At 40.1% G+C, this 19,841-nt stretch overlaps 2 protein-coding genes across 3 annotated transcripts in view; both read right to left on the reverse strand.

Annotated features, from left to right (window-relative positions):
* Positions 1-6,436, reverse strand: part of aifm3 (AIF family member 3) — a 31,647-nt gene extending 25,211 nt beyond the window's left edge. For both annotated transcript variants that reach the window (XM_077520906.1, XM_077520907.1), the window contains exon 1: positions 6,066-6,436. In XM_077520906.1, the coding sequence (XP_077377032.1) occupies positions 6,066-6,127 (62 nt within the window). In that variant the 5' untranslated portion in view covers positions 6,128-6,436. The remainder of the gene's footprint in view (positions 1-6,065) is intronic.
* Positions 6,437-15,954: 9,518 nt separating this feature from the next.
* Positions 15,955-16,866, reverse strand: cldn26 (claudin 26). The gene has a single exon (XM_077522549.1). The coding sequence runs from the start codon at positions 16,849-16,851 to the stop codon at positions 16,204-16,206; it is 648 nt and encodes a 215-aa protein (XP_077378675.1). The 5' UTR covers positions 16,852-16,866; the 3' UTR covers positions 15,955-16,203.
* Between the last annotated feature and the right edge of the window lie 2,975 nt (positions 16,867-19,841).

The following is a 19,841-nucleotide window of genomic DNA, read 5'->3' on the forward strand; positions in this document are numbered from 1 at the left end:
TAACTCAAATCCATAACAATTTAACTTATTCAATAAATTATTGTGATCCAGAACATCAAAAGCTGCACTCAAATCTAAAAATATTGTACCAACTAATTTCTTATTATCTATCTCCTCTAACCAATAATCAGTGATTTGAGTAAGTGCAGTAGTTGTGGAGTGACCCATTTTATATGCATTTTATATGCAGTGACTCCCCACCGAGCTCAGGCCGCTTTGAATGTGTGCGGATGTACGCGTTGCGTCATGCAACACGCAGCCAGCTCTCCATTAGCCAGTTACCCGTGTGAAGGAAAAACCAAAAGAGCTACTTGCTATTCTGATCACATCTTAATGTCCTTGAACTTCAGGGAAGGGAGAAAAAAAAAAAGTATGCGGACCTGAATGAGATGCGTGCGCTGCAAAGTTCCACATGAGACGTGGAAAGATCCCCACTGTGACTGGCCTCTCTGCTGCTGTGATTGAGTCACTGGAGATCAACTTTACAAAGTTACTTACTCGTGACAGATGTCTTTTAATTACTGCAGCAATTTTACACTAAATTTACCACCGCTTTAAAAGATAGGCATTGTAGGTTTTCTAGCAGTAAATATCTGTTGTTATTTATTAAAACTGCATTTACTTAATAGGTGTTAGCTATTATTAGTTAGATTAAAGCCATCATTCTTGACTCCATGTAATTAATTACTTGATGCCTTTTCTACCCTTGCTGCTTTTCTGCTTTTCTACTGTGTTCTATTGTATGCTGCTCTTCTACCTTTTAAGGGTTGAACTTTAACAATCAGCACCAAAACCTTTTCCACAAGCTGCCATTGATTTATTGTATATCCATTATTTGGAGGCAGTCTGATTGAAAAAACGCCCCCCAACTTGCTAGACCAGACTAAAAGTGAGGTGTTTTTTTTTACACGAAGCGCACAAATGCCTATCTACCAATATAGGACCCATTGTGTCAATTATGAGACCACAGTGAGTTAAGCATGATGGAAAGAGCCCCCATCAAGAGCTTTAATATGACATACATCTTTAAGTGGTTTACTGGAAATTAAAAGTCACTCATGAAAACGAGTTAAGTACAGTTAAGTCACTTTTGGGTGAGCTTTCGGTTCTTCCCTTAAGCTCAAGGTCCATCATCGCCCCCAAAAAAAAAAAACAGCTACCAACCCACTAGGGCTGCACGATAAATCTAAATCTAACAGACATCGAGGTTTGACCAAGTGCAATAACCTAATCGCAAAACAGTGCGGTTTTAGATATTTTTTCTTTTTCCCCCCTTTGGTGTTTGAGTAATAGCTGTATTAGCCAACCACAATTGCTGATGCGCGAGTCTAAATGTCGCTGGCCAATGAGCGTTGTTGGCATAAGTCTGTGCTCCGGTGCCTTCATTCTGTACAGCGCAACCGTAACGAGTGCACCTCGAGGCTTGCTGTGACTGCCGTGCACCGAAGTGGATTTAATGGAAGAAGGGACTTCTGCCACTACAAAGGAGGGGAGAGAGAGCGACTTGTGCCAAAGAAGGGTGGTATGTCTGTTATTTGGACGTATTTTCTGATTTGACAAAAATGATGTAGACCAAAAGAAAAGCGCCAGATACAAAATGTGCTATTCAGCTAGTAGCCAGATCAAGAGGCAACACGACCAACTTATATCAACACTTAAAAAACACCACCAACTTCAGTATGAAGCCTGTCAAGCAGGTAAAAAAAAAAAAAAAGACTGACGAAGGGGAGGCAACAAGTAGCGGCCGTGCTTAGCAAACATCACTAACAGCAGCATTCACGTTAGTCACGCCTTATGAAAAAAGTTTGCATAGGCACAAAGAAATTACAAGGGCTATAACGCGTTATATTGTCAAGGAAATGATTCCCCTAAATTCTGTGTCAGGGGACGGCTTCAAAAACCTCATGCACACAATGGACAGACCTCAAAGTTTCGCACTGTTTATACAGGGTGTTCCAAAATGTTTTGACCTCGTTTCATAGGCCAATAATTTTGACAATTTTCATTGGAATGACCTCAAATTTTAACAGCTTGTGTAGAAACGTTTCAAGTTTTTGTGTGTAACGTTTGGCATTTCTATCTTTTCAGGTTAAGAAATGCTGTTCACTTCAAAAGAAAAGGCATTTTGCGTGTTCTATTGTATCCTCGGACTCAGTCACCGAAGACAGTGCAGCGTGCCTTCTTCACAAATTTTATTTTCTTCGTAAATTTAACCAATAAAACTTATGACCTTCAACATAAACATTATTTAGTTTCATTAAGATCCAACAAGTAGTTTCCGAGATATGGGCATTTAGAATGGGGTCAACCATATTGAGCTTTAAAGGTTTGTTTACTTGATATAAGTGCATAATAGTGTGCAATGTTTACCTGTTAAATGTTGACACTTCATACTTGAAGATTGTTTACATTCAGTTATTAATGGTTCTCTTTGTCTTGTTTGAATTTAATGATGCTACAAAAAAATAATAATAATTGGGATGTTATTTTCCATTCTGTGGTATTATTCTGGATATGTAACTATAATATAAGCTCACCATAGCCTAAGCCTCAATGTTTTGTTTTTATTGGCAAATTATTTGGTTTAGAAGCATAATGTAGGTCAAAGCATAGCATATTCACTGGAAGAGGACGTTTCCTCCTCGATCTTTTAGTCAAATAGTGACATTATAGTATTGCATTGTTAAAATATTGATCAAATTACTTGTCTGAAACTAAACTGACTCACAATTGTAGTGTTTTCATTCATTTAATGTGTAAAATACAAAAATCGCAACTCGAACCGCAATCGCAATATTAGTCTGAAAACTGCAATTAGGTTTTTTCCGAAATTGTGCAGCCCTGGATGTAGTAGATGGACAGATCAATTTGACATGTTTTGTTTTATGTTTTTTTATGAACTCCTTTGACTTTTATTCTTTGGAATTTTTAAAAAGTTGTGAAACCAGAAACCTCTCAGTGGCAAATGAACAACTGGAAATCCCCAATCTGATTCTTACTTTTGATTTTGCCGCTGTAAAGACTCCTCGCACCAAATGACCATTTCTCCTGCACTTGTTGCCACTTCTAATGAACAACAAACCATCCGGGCGTTCCAACAAGCCAGAGATATTTTGTTCCAAAGTAAAGTAGGTTAAGCAGATTTGTTCGTCACAACATATGACGCAAATGGCAGCGGCTGGCTGTTGGTTGGGCCCGTCCCCAAGCAATGCTAATAATCCAGTCTGCAAAGAAGCTGTCACCTTCACTCATTTCCCTACAAATGTAAGACCGCTTAGAGGAATGTCGGGGGAGAATTAGCAGCTTGCTCACCCGATCCATAACCTGACTGAGACCAAGAAAAGCAGGAATGATGAATGCCGCGAATCTAAGCGGAACGCCCATACCTCTTCGAACAGGACGACGTTTGTATTCTACATCGTGTTCACAGCAAAAATAAGTGTTAAAATTTTAGGTTGAATTTTCAGGAGTTCATTTTCAGAGTTAAATATAGTCCGGATTACAGTAGGTGTAATTTTACAGAATTGATCACCTAGTGTAAGATTAGCTCTGTAGCGATGTAATTAATTAAGCTCCACCTTCACTTGCACCTGCACTTCTCCAGTGTGAGAGAAACATGTCAGCGCCATTTTCCTCCTCCTCGCAGGAAAAACAAGCTTTGAACAGGAGTTTGGCCCCATGAGTTTTGTTTAGTGATAATTCTAATGAAATCAATGTGTTTTGAGCGTTAAAAGTACAACACTATAGAAGTATTGTTTTAATACAACTACCATTAGTTGTTTTAACTCCATCTCAGTGTAAATTAGAGTGGACCAATATAGACACTTTTGACGTGTTAATTTTTACTTGTAGGTGTTGAATTAACACTACTGATTTTGTTGTATACTACAAAAAAAAGTTGGGTGTAATGAACTTCCAAGCAAAATTTCAGGCTCAAACTAATATGTAGTAGCTTCCGTCATGGTCTCATGATGTCAAAACACTGTTTGAACAACAAATCTAGTTGAAACAGGAAAAAAAAAAAGAAAAAAAAAGAAGCTAAAATGACTCATCCAAAACAGTTCAAATACACTTGCTAGTATAATTTTTTTGGTCCTCTGACTCCTTTAGTGACTCTGCTCTTGTTAGAAATCTCCTTGCAATCTAGCCACCTACTAAATAGTTGTCCACGCCCGTTTCCCTCACTTTGCATGCAAGATAAGCCGCTGGAATCATCCCCCGATTGCCTTACTCGCCTGTTGAGCAAAACTGCCCTCTCGCCATGCTGTCAGAGGTCATCCGTTTTGTTTACCAAAAGGTTTAACACGACAGGTTAACCATTTTACCTTCAAATAAGAGCTGAGAAACATTGGCGCACCAGGCAGGATGCCTCTCATGCTATGATAGCACTAGCGTCAATGCTAATTAATATTCTTATACACAGTTGTGTGTTGGGCTTGTGCATAGAAGTAAAAATGATTAGTGTTTATTTTGAGACAAAGAAAGTTTTATGAGTGTTCAGAATACTTCAACATGTGTTTTCCTTTTGTTTTTTCTTTTCCTTCTAGATAATTGTCACCAAGATGGTGCTCGTGGGTAACAGTTAGCACTTAGCACCCAACATGAGTAACACGAAGGCATGTTCTAAAATTAGTCAACCAGTGAGATGTGTGTAATGTTTTTTTTTTTAAACAAACAAACAAAAGAAAAGACTTGTCACTTATAGACCCTTCCAGCTGACATCACTGCTTAGCTTCCGCTGCGCCTCACGGAGGGCAAACATCCCATAACAATTGAATGTACAGAGCTTGATTTTCGGCGAGCGTTTTTGTTAAAAGGTGGGAACTATGTCAAGTGTCACGAAAAACATCCCGAGTAGGACACTACATTACTGCGACTCATTGAAACCAGCCGTTTGGAGCCACTAGCTACAAAAATGTTGGAAGGCAAAGTGGAAGCGGAAGCTTAAGGTATGTTTTTGCTTGAAACAGTACGTCGATCACTACTTTCATAATTGTCATTCATTAAATCGTTTGTGTCCGGATATACTTGTCTTGCTGTATATCGAAGTTTTAAAGCTATCTTAGCTTGCTAGCTGCTAACAAACAAATTGACGCCCTGGCCTCCATGTGACATCACACTGAAAGGGTCTACTTACTGTTTTTTAAAATCACACTTGTATTGGTGCAAATTTGGTAATGACATCAATTTTAAACATTAATATAGTTCAAATGTCATAATTAGCATTTGTAGAGGCAAGCTAGCCGGCACATTGACGATGAGATGATTTACCCCCAAATAGTCTTGAGCAAATCTGTTATTTCAGAACTTTATATCAAGCTAGTAGCCCTTAAAATTGGCACCCAAGAAGTAGCTCAAAACGTTTGGTGACTCTTCATCTAGTCTAAATAGTGTATATTAATTTGTCTGTCACTTGGCAAATTGGGAATTAAATAGATAAACAGTCCATAGAATTAATACATAATGAATTAATACATAAACAAATGCCTCAAATTACTGTCAAACGTTTTCCTCTTGGGAAAAAACAACTTTACGATGACGTTTTTTTTTTCACCATTTGTCACGGTAGCCATCAATACCACAGCACCTGTAGAGCAGACGTGGCATCTGTATCGCTGACGCTTGCTTGGAAAATTAAATGTAAGCTTGTGGAAAAATCCAGCGCAAAACCTAATAAATGTCCACTGACAAGAGCGCCCCTGGAGGGTGGAGAAAAAACCCCATATACATTTTGGTGGATAGAAAGCTTTTAGAGTGGAACTTTTAAACTCTCTGTGACGTATACTGGAACAGTAAAATGTGACATTTTAAGCTTCCATTCTGCCCCCATACAACTATTTTACTACTGCCACACGCACATGTTTTTTGTTTGTTTGTTTGTTTGTTTTTTAGCAGCTATCAAATTTTAAAAAACAAAACAAAAAAAACCTTACCCGGCATTGTAAAGTTACTAGTGCGCCATTACTCTGTCAACAAGCCACTCTCCCATGCATACTTGATTCGTCCATTTCGCATCCTACTGTCAAATAACTTGAAGATCAAAAAAGACGTCAAGCAGAGCTTACCAAAGAGAGCTGTGTTCACGGAGCAGGTGCGTGGAGCGCTGCAGTGCAGAGCACACCAACATATTTGCACCAGTCCCCAACAATCCACTTCATCTGTGGGACTGCTTCTTCCCCACTGGAGTATTCGCGGCCAGTGTGTCCCTCTTTGCTCCCTCTTGATGCAGCACTGGAGTGAGTGAGTGAGTGAGTGAGTGAGTGAGTGAGTGAGTGAGTGAGTGAGTGAGTGAGTGAGCGCTTCCAGCAGACTGAGCCGACCGGTCGTGGGAGTTGTTGGCTTTTGCTGGCAGAGCCTGCAAATGCAGCACAAAGGACCTTTGCCAGTTTCTTAGCTGTATGCAGTATTGATGGAGTTGCTGAGGGGATGCTAACACAGCATGAATTCGCACCTCGCTCCGCCACACACACACACTCTCTCTCTCTCTCTCTCTCTCTCTCTCTCTCTCTCTCTCTCTCTCTCTCTCTCTCTCTCTCTCTCTCTCTCTCTCTCTCTCTCTCTCTCTCTCTCTCTCTCTCTCTCTCTCTCTCTATGCTGGCTTTTTTTCAGCGCAGACCCTCTCAGCCTCGATTTGCTTGTTAATCTTCTCAATGTGATGCCTGTGTGTTTGCAAAGGGAGGTTGTTTATTATAACACTTGGTGAGACGTGTGATCTCGGAATCTAATAAAAACAAAATCCAGAGGTGGATTTTCCGCCATCATTTCAGCAAACTGGAAATGGTTGACGCCTTCTGTCTCTGATTGGTTGGTTTTCTTCAGGTGCAGTGGTTTCATGCAAATCAAATTTGGGGTACAAAATCGGGCCAGAGAGGATTATTTTTTTTTTTTTAACTTACTCTTCAATTAAGTTGCTGTAAATAACGTATCATATTATACAAGACATTTTGAGCCCTCTATTTCATGAGTATAATATTTTTTTCCCCATTAAAACCCTGACCGGCCTGACGTATATGACCTGACATATGCATTGCACGGATAATCCATTAGAGGGCAGTATCACCCAGTTGATGGCTTTTCCAGCGACCTTGCACCTCTACTTATTAATCGTGGGGAATGTTCTTTCTGATTTTGGGAAATACTCGTATGTTTGATATGTCTGTTTATTATTATATTTTTGACAGTTATAAATGTACGAAATTAAAGAATTGTGACTGGATGTATCAAATATGACACAAATTAAAAGTTATATGTGGAAGTTGATTAATAAAAATGGCTTGTTTGTTTAAAAGGCCAGATAAATATTCTATTTACAAAGAATCAGAATCTTCTCTCATATATTTCATGGGCTTTATAGGGTTAAATAAAAAACATTTTAATTTAATCAAATAGTTGGTTAATTAAATTGACGTCAAATAAAAAATAATGAAAATGCATTATAATTTTGTTATTAAAATTAGTGCTGTCAAACGATTAAAATTTTTAATCTGATTAATCACACTTTTAAATTTTGATTAATCACGATTAATCAGCTAAATTACTCGTGTATTTGCGTAATATAAAATAAATACAAAATACCGTAATATTTTGACATTAATGCATTTTATTATCTGAATGTCATTTGCAAACATTGATTAAATGCATGTACGCAATTGCATACATGCGTGTATTGCTCAAAACGTAAGAGCATCATAACAATTGGGTGCAATTCAGCAATTAATTAAACGCAAATTACTTTTGTTTTATCTAAAGTCCCGTTGGGGTGTTTTTTAAAGCGAAATTTACCACCGAGCACACCAACTGGAGTCACCCTGCTCATTCTTATTAGGGCCCGAGCAGCGGCGGCACCGGCGGCGGTGCCGCTGCGAGGCCCTATTGTTTTTGTAGGAATTCTTCTTCTTATTATTATTAGGGCCCGAGCAGCGACCGCTGCGAGGTCCCTATTGTTCCTGAAGGAATTCTTATTAGGGCCCGAGCAGCGGCGGCGGCGGTGCCGCTGCGAGGCCCTATTGTTTTTCAAGGAATTCTTATTAGGGCCCGAGCAGCGACCGCTGCGAGGTCCCTATTGTTTTTGTAAAAATTATTATTAGGGCCCGAGCAGCGACCGCTGGAAAAAAATCCTTCTTAATGAAGCATTCCCAGTTGTACGAAGCAGCTAGAGCGACGAAAAATTGTAGACATATGTAACAGCCCAGGATGTACAAAAATGTCTCTTGGTGCCATGTGCTAAACGCAACAGGAAGTCCCCCAGGGGCCGGGCATCACATTTTGAGCTAAAAAACTCCTCTTTAACGAAGCATTCCCGGTTGTACGTTTCACCTAGCGCTATGATAATTTGCAGGCATACATAAGAGCCCACGATGTACAAAAAAAGTCTCTTGGAACCATGTGCTAAACCAAACAGGAAGTCCGCCATTTTGATTTATGATGGGATTTGTTGCCATTTTTTGTGGCCTTTTTCAGGGGTCATATTTTAACGAACCCCTCCTACAAAATTTATCCGACTGTCTTCAAACTTGGTATGTTTCATCTTAAGATGTTTAAGATGCAAAGTAATCGAACGTTTTTTATTTTGTCACACGCTGTTGCCATAGCAATGCATTGGAATTGCACACCATATTTTGCGTTTTGATTAAACAGACAAAGCATTCCCGGTTGTACGTTTCACCGAAAGCTATGATAATTTGCAGGCAAACATAAGAGCTCAGGATGTACAAAAAAGTCTCTTGGAGCCATATGCTAAACCAATCAGGAAGTCCACCATTTTGATTTACGTTGGGACGTTTGGGATTTTTTGTGGCCTTTTTTAGGGGTCATATTTTAACGAACTCCTCCTACAAAATTTATCCGACTGTCTTTAAACTTGGTGTGCTTCATCTTAAGATGTTTAAGATGCAAAGTTATCGAAAGTTATTTATTTTGTCGCACGCCGTTGTCATGGCGATGCATTGTTTGCCAAGTAAAATGCTGCTTTTTTTTTTTGGTCTAAACATGTGCAAAAACTCATGAAACTTTACACACACATCAGGCTTGTCATCAGCATGAATATTTTAGAGATTTCTTATTCAATTTGCAATAAATGGTTCAATAGCACCCTCTAGACATTTTTATGAAGCTTTTGCAAATGTTTTGTGTTTTATGATTCAGCTAGATTTGTAAAAATTGGGATACCTATCAGCCTAAGACTTACAAAAAGGTTTCTAAAGCCATATGCTGAATCAAAAAGGAAGTCTGCCATTTTGATTTACTTTGGTATTTGTAGCCATTTTTTGGGGCCTTTTATAGGGGTCATATTTTCAACAGAACTTATCAGATCGTCTTCATTCTTTGGCGTGTTTCATCTTAAGATATTTAAGATGAAAAGTTATTGAATTTTTTTATTTTGTCACACTCCTTTGCTGTAGCCATGCATTGTTTGTGAAGAAAAATGCTTTTTTGAGAGTCTAAATATGGGTGAAAACTCACAAAACTTTGCACACACACCAGACCTGTCTGGAACATGAATATTTTATTTAGAGATTTGTTGTGCAATTTGTAATAAATGGCTCAATAGCGCCCTCTAGACATTTTTATGAAGTCTTTCCGATTATATGATTCAGCTAGATGTGTGAATTTTGGCAGGCATGCCGAATATATTCAAAAAGTATTCTATATAGCCATGTGCCAATCCATTTTGATTTTATTTTGTTAATTGTGCATCGTTTTTGGCCTTTCCATGAAACTTTAAAAACACAAAGCATGGCAAAAACGTTTACAATTTAGATGGTTTCCTATTTGACAGTACCCCAACATGCCAGGACCCCGACGTGCAAATACCCCAACGTGGCCCGGGTTGCGAGGGCCCTTTATAGCTGCTCGCAGCTCTAGTTATTCTTATTATTATTCTTCTCCGTGTAGCGATAATTGGGTCGTCTTTTGGACGAATTAATAATCTGGACGTTACAGAGGTAAATTGTATTTACCTCGATAACCTCTGGGGCACCACGTTGTTTTTGCTTTGGGTTAACAGGAGCAAACAACGACCAAAATCCTTCTTTCATCAGTCATTGATAATCTAAAGTCGCCACACTCGATATTCAGTGGTTCGTTGTACTAACAAAAGAATAATAATCCACTCGGAAACACAGATGACTTAGGCGGAATATAGTTCATAAAACATGCATTTATTCACGATTGCTATACTACAGAATCAAAATACTGCCTATCTAACTATTCTACCGTCAGAAGAAAATAAATAAAATAAAGCGAATGAAAATAAGGAAGGAATGCGAATGAATAAAGAAACAGTGAAAAGAGAAAATTTGACCTGCCAGATTTGTGAGATGTTTCAAACGTAAGTTGCACGCAGTGGTACGAATTTGGGAATCAAATGCAGACTTACGAGTATCGTTTGCGTCGAACGAGCAGAAAGGTCTTCAAAAGGGGGAAAAATAGTCAATGTTCGTTCCAAAAAGGCAAGAAAATAAAATAAAAAAAAGTTTATTCCACAGGTGAGCCCGGGAAAGCCGCTCGCAGGCCTGGCGTAGTTGCGCGGCTCATGCCTTGATTGGTCGGCGATCCGGCGAGGTTGGTTCTGCTGGGCAGCTGTCCGAGTTCAGGTGTTGCAGCTCGGTCAGTACGCGCCTGCGTACGGGGAAGGCCAGCCGTTGGAGGTGCGTTGGCACTGCGGCGGAGCGCCAGCGAATAGCACGTGAGGTGCGCGGCTTAGGTGCAAAACCTGGAGCCCGGCGCTACGTTGCAAGTTACGCCGGGGGCCGCGGAGTCGGGCGGGCAAGCACCGATGGTGAAAAAACAAAAAAACAAAAGAGTCTTTTGTCAGCGTTGCAGTTTGCACTTGCTTTGGCGTGGCGTGGAGCGAGGATCCGCTCTCGTCAACCGTTACGGCCAGGAAAGAAAAAGCCACGTGGTTGGCCAGTTAGAACAAAGAGTTCGAGCAGCCTGGGACACTTGCGGGTCGTGCCAGGGAGTTTTTTTGTTGAGGCTTGTGAGAGCAGGAAGAGGGCAAGAGAGCGAGCGGGGGTCTGCTCGTCCTTTTTAAAGTCTCTGGGTGGGGCTTCAGCAGGTGATGGCACACCCTTCTGTTCGCTCGCGCAGACTTTAAGAGGAAAATTATTAAAAAGATTAATAATTTGGCATTAAATTTGGTCAGTCTGGCAAATCAGTTTTCCCACACAACCCGTTTAACACACACTATAACTAATGCATCATAAACTAACTTGTGAGGTAACTTCTACTTGTCTAATCTGACTGAGCTGAGAGATATTGATTATCTTGCATTCTTTATGGAGGACACATGAAATAGGATGTTCATACACACAAAGATATAACATGAATCATTCGTAGTTCAGTTGTCTGTCAAGAATTATCATGGTATAAATGTGTAAAATGCGGTTACTTATGTGAATTGTCACTAAGGATAGTTCCAAGTTTCGCCACTTGGAGGTGTTGTTGCTCCATCTAGACGTTCCAGGAAGGGCGAGGCGCCAGAGTATCCTTTTGTGATTGATAAGAAGTCATGAACATTCCTTTGATCGGTCATTTGTGTATTCCAAACCATTGGAGCCATTTGTTCGGGCTCCGAGAAGACTGCTTGAAATACACTCCTTCGGCAGACGCATAAATTCCTTTTGTCACCTGGTCAGTGGCTTCAAAAGAGTTTTGTTGGTGGCTGGGTAACCACCTGTAGGGCTGACCAGGCTGGATCCTGTCTGGGCAGTGGCATATTCATGCACTGCAGAGAATTTGCTTTAAGTCCTAAAATGAGATATAAGCAAAATCTGTCCATGGAATTACAATATCAGTGAAAAATAACATGGAGCGTGATTAACAAAGATGTTTTGGGTCAAAACAAGTCAAGTAGATTGGAATTTGAGTTATTTTCAACACTGTTTTTGTCACGTCAGGGGTGTGGTGGTGGACCCAAATGCAGGGAAGCAGGGCAAGGAGGTAAAGAATGCCGTCAAAAAAAATGTTTAACAATCAAAAACGAGGAGACAAAAATGAGCGACAAACTAAGAAACAACAAAACAACAAAATCCAAAAGGGTAAACGAGACAAGGCATGGAACAAAACCTGCAGTATGACAAGAGGAAAATGACAATGAACCGACACAGACAGAGGGGAGACAACAGACTAAATACACACACATTAATTGACACAACGAGACAGAGCTGGGCAAGACACAAGTGGTAGAGGATTCTGATAGGTTGACACACGAGGAAGTCAGGCAAACACAGGTGGGCAGGACAATCCTTGACGAGACAATGGGAGACACACAAGGAAAGCAGATCACAACAGAAACTTAGAGGAACATGATGATAAACTCAAACAAAACCCACTCAAAACTAGAACCCTGACAAAAGCAAAATATAACAAACAAACCAAAACCCTACCCAAACCATGACAGTTTTAGCTTCGTAGTTTATATGATTGTTTTAACTCCATGTCATTAGTATTCAGTGTAGACCACCTTGACTGTAAAATAAACCAAAACTGCATAATTATGTCTCTAATAATTTGACAAGGTCACTGACAACCCCTTTCAGATTCCTTTGAGCATGATCAAGATGCAGCAAGACAACAGTTCAGCCGCTTTGATTGAATTATGGTGCCGCATGCAAAGTAGACATCAAGATTGGTTTGAGTGAAGAAAATATGTAAAGTACATGCAGTGTCAGCTGCCAGCAGGTTGGAGCCATCCTGGGAGTTGTTCCGCATAAAAGGAACAAGGAAGGCAGATTGATATCCATTCGGTCGATGTCAGCAAGGCGCTGGGTGACATTTTGTGAATTCCAATCATCACAATCAAGTAGTGTGCATTAACGACCCTCCCGGTACATGGATGAGCCAAGGACCTTCCATGCACCCTCACTGACAAGAAATTCAATACCGCATCTGTGCAGCTGTGGAATGCAACATACTTAGTGCTCCTTACCATATTCCAAGTTGATCTCAGCATTTACATATGATGACTTGTTGGATGTTTAACAAATCATTCAGCACTAATCATGTTTGTTTATATATCTCACATTGACTGCCACCCCAGCAAAAATGCGTCATATATATATATATATATATATATATATATATATATATATATATATATATATATATATATATATATATATATATATATATATATAAATTCCAAATTTAATAGTAATAAATTTAATAATAATTAGTGCTGTCAAAACTAACGCAGATTATTCACACTAGCAAGTTTGAACAGATGATCCTTTAGCTTGACAGCGGATGGTTCCGTTAAAGGTCACACAGGTTGTGTTTGAGCAATAAACATAACTACATGCTCAGTAAAGGATTTAATAAACGTTTGTGTATGACATTCAGAATATTTGTTCATGTCAAACTCTTGGGGTAATTTTTTTCCATCTTAAATTCAAATCAAATCAATTTTATTTCACTCTTTAAAATAAAAGAAATGAAAGGGGACAGAAAGAAGTGAAACTTTTGTCTGCCCCAATCAACACACACAAAAAAATTCTGCAAGCAATTAAGTGATTAGAAAAATAGGAGGATGAGCATTTGCAGTCAAAACATGTTGAAGACGTCCTCATTACATTAAATGTTAAAACTGTTAAATAACGTGTGCTCTTTAAATTTGGTGGGCAAAAAAATGTTGATAAAAAAGTCTTTTTAATAAGCGATTAATTGTGATTAATCAAAATTCTAAGATGTGATTAATCTGATTTAAAAAAAAATAATCGTTTGACAGCTCTAACCATGCATATGTTTGTGGAGACTGGGGTAAATTTAAAAAATGTGCAGAATTTGACAAGTTCATGCTAAAGATTAGATCGCTCTTAATATGAAAAGAAAAATGCACTGATCTGTCAATGTCTTACAAATGCAATTATGCCATCTAGTGGCAGAAAAATGACCTCAACACAAATCAATATCACACTTGTTTTTTTTTTTATAGTAGGCCTACACTACATCTTTTGAATTTTACCTAAATTTTATGAATAATTATGAAATTATTGTATAAGTGACAAAAAAAAATGCAGCGATATTTCTTTTTTATTTATTTTTTTATTTTTTTTTTTATTTATTTTTTTTATTTTTTAAAAGAGCTCAGAATTGTTCATTCGGTAGTCTTACCGATTCAACGTCTTATCATCATTGCTCTTTTTTTTTTTTTTTTTTTTTGTGTGCGTGCGTGTGCGTGCGTTTGCGTGCGTGCGCGTGCGTGCAAATACGTATAAATTTATACTCATGAATTCACCTAAAACCTTATAAATATCCCATTACCCTTCGCCTTAACCAGGTACTTCAGAATCTTGCCAGAGTCGTGAGGTTCAAATGGTCAGGAGACCAGAGAAAAGGTCAGAAAAAATAAAGAGAAAAGAAAGATAAATCAAAGTGAAATCCAGCACCGACCAAACACTTCCTGCCTTCCCCATGGTTACAAAATCAAAGTCTTACGCCAACCCCGGAAGCCTCTAAATTCCAACAAATTAGCGAGATCTCAAGAGACCAGAGGAAAAACTAAAGAGAGGAAGGAGGGAAGGATCGATGAGGCAGAGTGAGATCCATAGAAGCCAGTACATCCAATCCATCAAAGTGAAATCCAGCACCAACCAAACCCCTCCTGCGTGGTTACAAAACCAGAGTCTTATGCCAACCCCAGAAGCCTCAAACTTCCAATAAATTGAGATCTCAAGTGACCAGAGGAAAAACTAAAGAGAGGAAGGAGGGAAGGATAGAAAAAGCAAAGTGAGATCCACAGACACCAGCACCCACTGATTCAAGGGGCTGTGGGAGGGAGAGGGTACTTCTGTTGAGTTTCAGTAGATGCTGGTGCGATGGATCTGGCATGCATAAGGACCACCACCAAAGAAAGAAGCCGTCAACCGCGGTCCAGCAAAGCGAAAAAATTTCCCCTACTCCGACACACCCGCATCCCCCCCAAAAAATGAATATGTATATGTGTGGTGCATTAAAAAAGGAAATGGAGGGACAAAGTGGTGGGGCAGGGACACAGATGGGGGGGACCACAGCGCTGCCAGGCACTGCAGTCCATCCCCTCTGATGGCTCCCCGCCCCAACTCACCCCTCCCCTTGGACATGAAGTGCATTAAAATTGGAGGGGAGTTGAAGGGTGAAGACGGTGTTTCCACCCTTCCCCACCCCACCAAGAAATGTGTTGTGTGCCCTATGTGTATATTTACAAAGTGTATAGTGCAAAACTAGTGAAGTGAGTAAGAGGAGCGACCAGCGGGGCCTCACCCAACCCGGCGGGTGTAGGTGGCACGCCCGCCCCCCAGCTAACCCCCCCCCCAACCCGCCCCCCACCCCACCCATCTGGCACCACGATAGGCGGACAGGGCCAGCGCAGCAGGGCTACTGGACAGCCCACCGGCCACCGGAGCCCGCCCGGGGTGCCAGGAGTTCTACCGGAGTGGGGCAGGTGAAATGCAGCGATATTTCTATTAGTTGAATATTTTTTCCCACTTTTATGTTAACAAGGTCTCCGGTTCGAGTCCAGGCTCGGACCTTCCTGGGTGGAGTTTGCATGTTCTCCCCGTGCCCGCGTGGGTCTTCTCCGGGTACTCCGGTCTCCTCCCACATTCCAAAGACATGCATGGCAGGTTAATTGGGCGCTCCGAATTGTCCCTAGGTGTGCGTGTGAGTGTGGATGGTTGTTCGTCTTTGAGTGCCCTATGATTGGCTGGCAACCAGTCCAGGTTGTACCCCGCCTACTGCCCATAGCCAGCTGAGATAGGCTCCAACACCCCCTGCGACCCTTGTGAGGAACAAGCGGCTCAAAAAATGGATGGATGGATGGATGTACATTGAGAACAAATATAAAATTAGTGATTGGTCGTGAGTTAACTAAATTAAGTCATATGATTAATTATGATTACAAATTTTAATCGCCTGGTGTGCATCTTTCCAATTAAAAAATAAATAAATCACTGATTCAGTTTGTTACGGCTGTAGATTTTGTCACATTTTTTAATATGTAACAACATATAAACTCTCTCCAAAGCCCAAACTATTCAAACTAATTTCCTATTTTAAAAAAAAAAAAATCTCTAATTGATACAGATTTATACCTGGTGTGCATCTCTCATAAAAGATGATTCAGTACATATCTTAATACATGGATGGATGGTACTAATTCAATCGATAAGTCCAACCCGATTTTACAATTCAAATCGGTTTTCGTTCCATATACAATATGTGTTACAAAACCTCAGTCCTGCGGTACTGCGGTGTCCTGTGGGTTCCATGCGGACCGTTTGTTGTCCTCAGCTCATAGTCGGCCATGCACACAGCCACGAAGAACAAAGTCCCCCCAGCGAGCAAAGCCAAACCTCCAAACCATCCGGAGAACATGGCTTCTCCGTACTCCCAGCGCGGCATCACGTCGGGAAAACCTCCATCCCAAAACTCCACCACGGTGGTGTACGCCACGATGGACACAGGCGCCAGCGTGGTGACCCCCGCCACCCAGGACAGCACCCCGCCCAGGATCAGGAAGCTTCTCCTCTTTGCACACCTGTCCGACGACACGCGCACCCCGTCCAGTCCCCGCATGGCGGCCAGCAGAGCCAAAACGCCGGTGCATATCGACACCAACATGAGCACCCTGGAGATCCGCAAGTCCGCGGGAAGTCCCAGCAAGGAGTCGTAGGCTTTGCACTGCACCCCGACCTCCTCCGTGTAGAGGCACATGTGCCATAGTCCCGAGTACCAGTTCTCCACTTCGTTCAAGTCCGAATTCATTGTCTTCCACAGTGGGAGGAAGGTGGTGATCAAGGAGGTCACCAGTCCCCCGAAGGTGACAAAGACTGCCGTCCTTTGCATGGTTTTAGTGGTGAGGAGAACCATCACGGACTTACTGTACTTCCTGGCAGAGGTGCACTCTGAAAATTCAGTCTGGCCCACCTGCTGATGTAGTGAGGCTCTTTCACATAAAAAAAAAAAGATACTGAGTGGGAGACAATTACTGTTTTGTTTCAGTTTTCAGTATCAAGACAATGAACTCTGTTTTAGATGAAACCTTATAGTGCCGATGGCATCCTGGGCACGCCTTCAACGAATGAAACATGAGCACAAAAAAGAAGCAGCCGCTATAAAGGCCCCTTTCTGCAACCGCGTACAGAGTTGGTGTCTAATTAAAATGTGGGAATTGACAAGACTCAAGGGGAAGTCTTAGGCTGGGTTTTCCCCAGGCATGATTTTTATAACCATTATAAACTTACAAAAAGTAGTAGCTTGAATAACAAGTTTAATTTATTTTGTGATCAAACAATTGGATTTGGGAAAAAAAAATGTTAACGAAATAAAAGGAAGAGGGCTTAAAAAACAACAACTACATTTTGTGTTTATATGTCATAAAACTATTACAGCAGAAATGTCTGTTTTTGTCTTTGTTAGTTATTTTTATACATGAGCTTTCAAAATTTTTGTTTGTATTTATTTTTACGTTTTTTCCTGATCGATATCACTATGAGTACTTACTCTTTGAGTACTCACTATACGAAGTACCGAAATCTCTCGTACTTTTGATATATAAAATTTGATTTAACGTAATTACACCAACAACAAAAATTACCTTAAAGTACTGTATTGGTGGCTGGTATCGGCAGCCTCCAAGATACCTTAAAGATACCGGGTATTGCTAGTAGGCCATCCCTATTACTTAGTGACCTTTTTTAACATGCATGTGACAAAGTGCTACATATATTGGAAAAAACTAACACAATACTAAAACTAAAAACAAAAATAAATTAAAACGTTTTTGATAACATAAAACTAACAAATGCACTCCAAAAATGGACGAAAGCTATAATGGCATTTCAAAAATAAAAGTCAAAGTGAGATATAAGACTAACCTTCCTCTCGCAAGGTGAATTCTCATGGTATTTGTGAGCTCACAAACTACGGAGAAAATATCTTGTACTGCTCCCACTGATAACCGCCGTTCCCGAAGCACTGGTGGTTCAGACCAATCACAGAGCGACATTGTGTTGGGGGGCGGGATATGCAACTGTGACGAAACCAGGAAGCCAGCGTCGACGCAGAGGGGTTAACAAACAAACCTAACATGGACGAATGGACGCTACAATTAATTCTGTTCTCGCAGAATTACTCACCGTTTCCTTGTTCAATGTTGAACAGCGAGAGGCACTTCGGGCATTTTTAGCTGTTAAGATGTCCGTGCTTCCCCCCCACCCCCTTCGACAAGAACTAACACGAAATTTTCACCCTTGGCTATGATTGGTTAAAACAAACATATAGAATGTCACATTGTCCAATCAGCTCGAATTATTGTAGCCCATGTACCGCCTTTCCCCGACAAAATTACTGTGGAGCGGTACTAGATCAGGGGTGTCCAAACTGCGGCCTGGGGGCCATTTGCAGCCCGCCATACATTTTTTGGCAGCCCGCGGCAAATTGTAAAAATAATTTTTCAATACTGTTTAACAAAAAAAAACAAAAAAAAAAACAAAGAGAGTGGATTAAACATTTCTAGCTCCGCAAAGACAACTTTGCAGCTAATAATTCAGTTTCAGAAATAAAAATAGTTTCATCCACTTGTTGCTTAGTGTCAAGGTCCAATTTGTGAAAACATCACATTAAATTAATGGTTCTTAAGTGTGGTCTGTTGTGGTTCAGAATGTCAAGTTGGGATTCAGCTGCTGCTCAGTGGAGAGGCGTATCTATTATAGTGGCACACAGGGGTCACTATTTGCCTTGTGACTGTTAGCAGTTTACAATAAGTAACTGTACATTATATCAACAATTTATAATTGCTTCATTGATTTTTACTATGTTTAACTCATTCACTGCCATTGACGGAAAAAGACGTCAAATGATGCATTTTTTTGCTGGTCTGGCAATGAATGTGTTAATAAATAACTTTTAAAAAAAAAATCAAAGTGGCACTTGCAGCTTTCCATTTTTCTGTATGTGGCCCTCAGAGGAAAAGTTTGGACACCCCTGTACTAGATCCATCTGGCTATTGCCAGGTTAGGTAAAGACTAGCCATAATGAAATATCCCAATGGACTCACAAAGTCAATACATTTTCCCATTGAAATTAATAGAAATGCCATCAATCTGTTCCCAACACACCCTTTTGCAATACATACTGTATTTCTGTATATTTCTTCTTTTTGAAATGTTTGGAAATGTAATTGCTTGGTTCTGCCACACCCCAAGTAACCAGTATAAGGTGTGTGAATGAACAAAAGTGTAGCTTTTTGACCATGTTATATGCAATCTTGTGTCATGTACATTTTGAGAAACGTAGAAAATTGACTAAATTTACGTTACACTATTGACCTTCTTAAAATGATGTCAATAATAACCCTTTTCTATAAGATACAATAAAGATTTTAATTTTAATTTATGCTCTTGCTCCACCTGAAGAGTTGGAAATTGAAACTTCTGTGTTCACCAGCTGTAAAGCTAGTCCCCCAAAGAGCCCCCCTCCATTTGCAAGTGTATTTCAGTGAGTGCCCTTTGGTTTTTTTACACTGACAAAGAAAAAAAAAAAAAAAAAGAGAAAAAACCGTGACAAAATGTTGAAAAACGTGCCAGCTTATCAGCCACCAGAGCCGAGAAAATACATATTTTATCAAAAATGTTGACCATTGTTGTCAGTGTTACAATTGTCTTGGATCTATTCAATTGTCTAATATACTCTCTATCAAATTTTGGAGATGAAAACACCTTTTTTTTTTTTTTAATACAGTCCATTTTAACCCACATGGGTAAACATGTATTAACAGATCACTAAATATACCTTGTTGTATTGTCACATAAACATTTGTAATGTCTAATAGTGGTGCATGGTTAATATCACACACATGG

This window comes from Festucalex cinctus, chromosome 5 (assembly GCF_051991245.1).
Source record: "Festucalex cinctus isolate MCC-2025b chromosome 5, RoL_Fcin_1.0, whole genome shotgun sequence".
NCBI lineage: Eukaryota > Metazoa > Chordata > Actinopteri > Syngnathiformes > Syngnathidae > Festucalex > Festucalex cinctus.

Coding starts and splice junctions, on each gene's coding strand:
- cldn26 (XM_077522549.1), bottom strand. CDS start 16,851: ATGGTTCTCCTCACCACTAAAACCATGCAAAGGACGGCAGTCTTTGTC.